Below are 8,149 nucleotides of genomic sequence, written 5' to 3'. Positions count from 1 at the left end.
CCCCGGTGTGCTGGGCCTACCCTGGCACAGTGGCAGGCGGTGGCAAAGTAATCAACTAGTGCTGGGGTGTACGGGGCACGGCTCTGTACATACTTTGTTTTACGAACAGGTGGAGTTTAGTACCATTTTGGGCAGATGGAAACAAACACCGAAGAACGCATGACAATGTGAAAGAATGTCTTCAATTAATTGCTAGCTTTCTCTTGCTGTCATATCGTCGACCAAAGGATCCAGGTGTCCCGACGTATCAATAACCTCCATTAACAATTGATCTGCCGGGTTGCAGGAATCCGCCACATTGAAAACCAGTGGGTTTGAGAGATCTCTAGTGCAGCACCCATAATGTAACAAAGATAACATCTTCAGATGCATTCGTAGTACCCCCAGTCCACTTGGACGGCGACCTAAAATTGTCCATAGCGCCGTGAGAGCGCCGAACTCCTGAAAAACGTGCTCAAGTAGAATCTCTACGGCGACCCTTGCGCGCTCTCAGCGCGACCAAAATGTCAAATGTCAGCAACTTTTAATGAGCGACCAAAGATTTCACAGATCATTCAACGAATTCCAGAGATAGAGAACAAATTCTTTTTACATCTTGTGTGCTTTGTTTTCTTCTCAGTCATACCTTTACCTCTTGTATCATATTTGCATCATATTTGAATGATAAGATCAAGGGGAAAACAGATTTAATTTTGGACGCTTCACGGTCGCTCAGAGTTATATATTGTTAAACTAAGTAAAGATCACAACTCACACACGTATACGAAACCACGTGTTGTATTGACAGAACTCAAAACTATCTGTGTAGACTAGAAAACTACATCCGGGGTCTTGGCCCCTGGTACCTAGTGCGCAGGTGCGAGATACTAAAGGCGGGAAAACTACTAGATAAACCTATATATGTTCAACTTGTTTTTCTGTGTTGTCTGTCATGAAAACTGTTTGCAATAGATATATATCTAGGTTATAATAGAAACGTAAATCACAGAATTTTGAAACACTTTTTGAACCACTGACAATACAAATTGGAGGGAATTTAATTTGACTGGAAGCAAGTACTTGTAGTTATTCGTCAATTTGTATTACCCATGAGCAAAACTATGATTTGACCACAAAATTCCCAGAAATTCAAGATACATCACTTCAAGAATGAAATTTGTTTAAACAACAGTTTAATCCTCGCAGGGCGCTTGCTGCGATCCTTGAGCGCTCGCTGCGGCCCTTTCATCCCACATTGGGCGCTCTCACGGCGCTCACCGCACTCTTACGGCGCTCAACGCGCTCGCTGCGCGCTCTCTCGGCGCTCTCACGGCGTTCGTTTATAGATCTCCATCCTCGGCGCTCTCACGGCGACTGTTTTGAACATGTTCCAAACCATCGCCGAGGTGCGCTTCATCCGCGCTCCCACGGCGCTCTCAGGGCCATGTCACACTTGTGCGTATATTCAAGGGCGCATGAGCTCCGCTGTAACTTTTTTGGGGTTTCAGTAAATTTTGCGGGGAGGAAGTTGTTTTCTACTTTGACCCATCATTAAGCAGTCTAGTTATGAAACCAAAGAAATTACTTCTTCGGTTACAAACTTAACCTCAACCCAAAACATGTTAATACGCAACTCATGCGGGCTTGTATATACGTAATAGTGTGACAGGGGCTTCACGGCGTCCAAGTGGAATGAAGGTTTAAGCTTACCAATGATCTTGAGTGGCCAAAGTTGCAAGTAAAACAGTTTTTGTTGGTTATCAAATAGCCACATACAGAATTCCGACGTTGAGCTAGACAGAGAAACAACAACAAATATTTCATGACGGAAACACCAGGTGCGTCGCCTCCACGAGACATACATAAAGCTGAAATTAAAATACCACAAGTAACAATCTCCCAGCCTCGGCAGGAGCGGCCAGTTAATGCTCTCAAACATGCGTTTTAATCAAAACTGGCAATGCTAAAATGCCACCGAGGAGACTGCTACGGAGGCTAACATTTTTCATCTGGCCTGGCAGCTGATAAGAGCATTTCGCGGTGCACGCTATGGTGACTTTTTGTATGAAAATAAATGTGACGCGGCACTACTGTGACAGTGCAACGTGTAGGAGAGTTGTGCGACAGGAGCCAGCCGTCCTCCACCAGAATGGGGCATCTCTCCTCGCCCACCAGAACATCACTGGTGCTGCTGTGGGGTCTGTGCCACTGCGTGTCAGGTGCGTCTGAGCTAGCAGGTAAGCATTTTACTATCCATGTAGGTTTGTCATTAGGGTCATTGGGGAGAAACTGGCTTTTACATGCAATATTTTCATAGTAGCACACGAGAGCGTAGACAATTGACGACTACATAATCATGGAGGTAATAACAAAAAGACAAAATTATTTTTCTTGAATCTTAGCATACATACTTTGTCCACAAACCACGTAATGAAGGCTATTATTCATCGTGGATATATAAATTTGCAGATTTGTATCTTAACTTAGCTACTTGTAATAATTGTTTAGTTTTTGTCATTTTCAAGCCCTGATTCCTTTGTAAAAAGTAATTCAAATGGATACTTCCCTTTTCTGTATTCAGTAGAGCTGATATAGAGCTAGCCATCCTTCGGTGCAACACACCAGATTCTCAAATACTATGGGATTGGCCCCAGACCGTCCTTTTTTATTCTAGCCTAGACAAGTGCAGATATTTGAGATATGTATCCCCACACTACAGTGTGGGACTGGTCCTAGGCCGTTCTTTTCATTCTAGCAAAGGTCCGTGCAGATACGTGATATATGTATCCCCACACTACAATGTAGGACTGACCCCAGGCCGTCCCTTTCCTTCTAGCATAGACACGTGCAGATATGTGAGATATGTACCCCACTCTACAATGGAGGACTGGCCATAGGCCGTCCTTTTCCTTCTAGCATAGACACGTGCAGATATCTAAAATATGTATGGTCATACTAAAATGTAGGACTGGCCACAGGCCGTCCCTTTCCTTCTAGCATAGACACGTGCAGATATGTGAGATATGTATCCCCACGCTACAATGTAGGACTGGCCACAGACCGTCATTTTCCTTCTAGCATAGACACGTGCAGATATGTGAGATATGTATCCCCACACTACAATGTAGGACTGGCCACAGACCGTCATTTTCCTTCTAGCATAGACACGTGCAGATATCTAAAATATGTATGGTCATACTAAAATGTAGGACTGGCCACAGGCCGTCCTTTTACTCATAGCATAGACACGTGCAGATATGTGAAATATGTATCCCCACACCACAATGTAGGACTGGCCACAGACCGTTATTTTCCTTCTAGCAGATATGTATCCCCACACTACAATGTAGGACTGGCCACAGACCGTCATTTTCCTTCTAGCATAGACACGTGCAGATATGTGAGATATGTATGGTCATACTACAATGTAGGACTGGCCACAGGCCGTCATTTTCTTTCTAGCATAGACACGTGCAGATATCTAAAATATGTATGGTCATACTACAATGTAGGACTGGCCACAGGCCGTCCTTTCATTCTAGCATAGACACGTGCAGATATGTGAGATATGTATTCCCACACTACAATGTAGGACTGGCCACAGGCCGTCCTTTTTTATTCTAGCCTAGACAAGTGCAGATATTTGAGATATGTATCCCCACACTACAGTGTGGGACTGGTCCTAGGCTGTTCTTTTCATTCTAGCATAGGTCCGTGCAGATATGTGAGATATGTATTCCCATACTACAATGTAGGACTGACCCCAGGCCGTCCTTTTCCTTCTAGCATAGTGACACGTGCAGATATGAAGTACCGGGCTAAGTTGTGGACCTAGCCCCAGGCCGTCCTTTTCCTTCTAGCATAGACGCGTGCATATATGTGAGATATGTAGTCTCGCACTACAATGTAGGACTGGCCACAGGCCGTCCTTTCATTCTAGCATAGGTCCGTGCAGATATGTGAGATATGTATCCCCATACTACAATGTAGGACTGGCCACAGGCCGTCCTTTTCCTTCTAGCATAGACGCGTGCATATATGTGAGATATGTAGTCTCGCACTACAATGTAGGACTGGCCACAGGCCGTCCTTTCATTCTAGCATAGGTCCGTGCAGATATGTGAGATATGTATCCCCATACTACAAAGTAGGACTGACCACAGACCGTCCTTTTCCTTCTAGCATAGACGCGTGCAGATATGTGAGATATGTATCCCCATACTACAATGTAGGACTGACCCCAGGCCGTCCTTTTCCTTCTAGCATAGTGACACGTGCAGATATGAAGTCCCGGGCTAAGTTGTGGACCTAACCCCAGGCCGTCCTTTTCCTTCTAGCATAGACGCGTGCATATATGTGAGATATGTAGTCTCGCACTACAATGTAGGACTGGCCACAGGCCGTCCTTTCATTCTAGCCTAGACACGTGCAGATATGTGAGATATGTATCCCCATACTACAATGTAGGACTGGCCACAGGCCGTCCTTTTCCTTCTAGCATAGACGCGTGCATATATGTGAGATATGTAGTCTCGCACTACAATGTAGGACTGGCCACAGACCGTCATTTTCCTTCTAGCAAAGACACGTGCAGATATGTGAAATATGTATCCCCACACTACAATGTAGGACTGGCCACAGACCGTCATTTTCCTTCTAGCATAGTAACACGTGCAGCTATGAAGTCCCGGGCTATGCTGTGGATCTAGCCCCAGGCTATCCTTTTCATTCTAGCATAGAAACGTTCAGGTATATATGTAGTCCCATAGTGCAATGTAGAACTAGCCTCATTTCACTGCCTTTGTCCAATATACATGTACATTCATTTTTATAACACAGCATGTTGGACCCGGAAGAAGTCGGTTGAGGTGTCTAGTGGGGTACACTCCCGCGGTCTGAAATTAAGCATATTGTCCCACCAAAAAAATCATTTCTCTTATAACCTACAACGGTAGAAATTTTGGGCCAACATATGGGTTCAGTACAATGGCACCAAAAATAGTTTAAAGATACACGTAAACATTGCCAAGTTGTACTGCCATAATTATGATCCAAATTGACCTCTCATCGCTTCTTTGTAATGGTAAAGTGTGAGAGCAGATATGTTTTATGATCAAATGAATAAATAAATAGATCTCTCTTTGTTGTACACATTATAATCTACTTCAAAATGATTCTCATCTTCTATTCTATACATCTATAAAGATAGCAGTATCGATGTTTCAGACATGTGCGGTTATGTCTTCCGGTCTCAATGTGTGATAAGTGACAGCTGGTTCGCAGTTTGTGACGGTAGTCCTGTGCCGAGTTTTATCAATATTCACAGACTGAGATGTTATTCTTCATTGTAAATGGACTGAAAGGTTGATAAGACCTTTGTTTGTTTTCATGTAATTAGAGGATTAACCTTTGTTATCATTGTGAATTTCTTTGATGAAAGTTTGAAAATGACTGTTCTTTAAACGCTGATTGATACAATTTGTGATTTGAGACGTAATTAATGTAAGGCTGTCACTGGTAGGTGGCTGGGTGGAGACCGACCCTACATGGGTGACACCGGACGAATGGGAGAGTGCCGACGGGGTCCGTCATGTTGCCGGCTATGTTCTGGACTCCAACCTAAGAACCGGTTGGCAACAGGCAGCTGCAGAGGACACATGGTGGCTCACCTTTGACCTGCAGGCCCCCGTAACGCTCTCCCGAGTCCGCTTGTGGTACTACCAAACTCGTGATGTAACAATCTCAAGTTCAATGTCATCAGGGCATCGGCTTAAGACTGTGAAACAGTTCCCTGCTCCACCTTACAGAGAAGGTATAGGAGATGCAAACAAAGAAAATTATCTGGGAGAAGTTGATCTGAGCGGGTTCCTCGCTACAGGACAGCTTTGGCGCCTGGATTTCACCTCTTCGGGGCATACAACTATCGAAATCATGGAGGTGAAGTTTTTCCAAGGTACGCAAGTGCTCATTTGTACTTACGTCAGAGCAAAGCGCAATCACATTACAATTGACGCTGCGGCGTTAGCTTTTCCCCATGAAAGGTAACAATGAGTACACATTTGGAGATCCCACATCTAATGCAGGAGCGAAAAAAACAGGATGGAAGAAAAGATGTCTAGATTTTGTGAATCTTTGTACTTAGGCATAAGAACGCGCAACTCTGCAACTTTTGGGCATAATTCATTTTTGGGAATATTTACATTTTTACCCAGGGGTGACCTTGGAACAGTCCATTTTTGCATGGAAAGGAAGATGTGTGAAATATGCTGTAAGTGCTCGCAAATGTTGTCTTTCTAATCATCATTGAATCTCATCACGTCTGTCCAGCTTGCTCCGGATTTGAGAGGACGGTCTGCACGGACGGCGACTGTGACGTGTATGAGGTGATCTGTGACGGGATAGTGGACTGTGACGATGGGAGTGACGAAAACAACTGTGGTAAGGCACCCATGGGAGAGATTTAATGCCTCGGTCAAGACTCGTAACCTCACAGCCTGATTGTACCTTTGACATTGTCTTTTTTAATGTAGATGAAGAAATCTGTTCAAACGGGGCCGCCATCAACAAGTCACAGGTGTGTGACGGCAGAGACGACTGCGGAGACGGTACAGACGAACAGAACTGCTGTAAGTATGGGCACAGGGAACAGGGAACAGGCATATGTTGTACTTTAATGTTACTTCTTCTTGCCTTGTAACTTTTGTGAACGTTTATTCTATGTCATTTTTTGCTTGACACCAATTCTTTGATTTTGACTTTGGTCTTCAGGAGTTGTATAAGTTGGACCTCTGTTTGTCAGTGTTTATACATTTTCGGTATTGCATGGTTTAGAATTAGAATTATTTCATCGGAGATTTATCAATCATATCTCAACTGTAATATGTTGGTTATGTTTGTCACTCCTATGTCACCAACCCTATGTGATGAATTCCTAAAGCTACCAGCTCAGATAAAAGTTAAGTGAACGCTGTTATATTTATTATTTTACCTAATTTTTGACGCAGGTGAACGACAAGGTAACATGGCTTGCAGCAATGGCCAGTGCATAGCTTGGTACAGCAAATGTGTAGATAGTCTTGCGGTTTGTGAGAAAGTCAATTTTAGATGTGACGGGACAGAAGATTGCAGCGATGGCAGCGACGAGTCTTGTCGTGAGTATACTGGAAACATTACTAACTAGAGTTCCACGAACACATTATCTTTGCCAAATATTCAAGGCTTATTATATGTAGGCATAGAATGATAGATAGATGGATAGATGGAACGATAGATAGATAGAAGGAATGAAAGATCGATAGATAGATAGATAGATAGCAAGGTAGATAGATAGAATGATAGATAGATAGAATGATAGATAGATAGATAGGCAGATGGAATGATAGATGGATGGATAGATGGAATAATAGATAGACGGAATGATAGATAGACGGAATGATAGATCGATCGATCGATCGATCGATAGATAGATAGATAGATGAATAGGTTAATAAATAGGTAGATAGATAGATAGATACAGATAGATAGAATGATAGATGGATAGATTGATAAATGGAATGATAAATAAAAAGACTGTGATAGACAGATAGATAAGTCGATCGATCGATAGATAGATAGATAGAAAGATAGATATATAGATAGACTATGATAGATAGATAGATAGACTATGATAGATAGATAGATGGATGGATGGATGGATGGATGGATGGATGGATGGATGGATGGATGAATGAATGGATGGATGGATGGTTTGATGGGTGGATGGATGGATGGATGGATAGATAGATAGATAGATAGATAGATAGATAGATGGATGGATGGATGGATGGATGGATGGATGGATGGATGGATGGATAGATAGATAGATAGATCAATCTATCGATCGATCGATAGATATATGGATAGGTAGATTGAATAGTGAGATTGAATAATAAATAGATAGATGGATAGATGGATAGATAGATGGATGGATGGATGGATAGCTAGATAGATAGATAGATAGCTAGCTAGCTAGTTAGCTAGCTAGCTAGCTAGCTAGATAGATAGATAGATAGATAGATAGATAGATAGATAGATAGATAGATAGATAGATAGATAGATGGTAGATAGATAGATAAATAGATAGATAGATAGATAATTAGATAGATAGATAGATAGATAGGTAGATAGATAA

General features: G+C 42.6%; 1 protein-coding gene across 1 annotated transcript; it reads left to right on the top strand.

The window, feature by feature from the left end:
* Positions 1-2,128: 2,128 nt before the first annotated feature.
* On the top strand, positions 2,129-6,939 carry LOC136434760 (uncharacterized). The gene is made up of 5 exons (XM_066427802.1): positions 2,129-2,216; positions 5,501-5,932; positions 6,307-6,417; positions 6,510-6,605; positions 6,917-6,939. Exons 1-5 carry the CDS (start codon positions 2,129-2,131, stop codon positions 6,937-6,939), a joined length of 750 nt encoding a protein of 249 aa, XP_066283899.1.
* Positions 6,940-8,149: the final 1,210 nt, after the last annotated feature.

The sequence above is a fragment of the Branchiostoma lanceolatum genome, chromosome 5, assembly GCF_035083965.1.
Source record: "Branchiostoma lanceolatum isolate klBraLanc5 chromosome 5, klBraLanc5.hap2, whole genome shotgun sequence".
Taxonomy (NCBI): Eukaryota; Metazoa; Chordata; class Leptocardii; order Amphioxiformes; family Branchiostomatidae; genus Branchiostoma; species Branchiostoma lanceolatum.
The sequence above is the reverse complement of the archived record's forward strand: the minus strand, read 5'-3'. Positions and strand labels throughout refer to the sequence as shown.

What these genes read in the sequence shown, in the direction of transcription:
- LOC136434760 (XM_066427802.1), top strand. Translation starts at nt 2,129, where the DNA reads ATGGGGCATCTCTCCTCGCCCACCAGAACATCACTGGTGCTGCTGTGG. An exon ending in AGGTGCGTCTGAGCTAGCAG is followed by an intron (nt 2,217 to 5,500) that starts GTAAGCATTTTA and finishes TGTCACTGGTAG; the next exon opens with GTGGCTGGGTGGAGACCGAC. An exon ending in TACAGACGAACAGAACTGCT is followed by an intron (nt 6,606 to 6,916) that starts GTAAGTATGGGC and finishes GAATTCCTAAAG; the next exon opens with CTACCAGCTCAGATAAAAGT.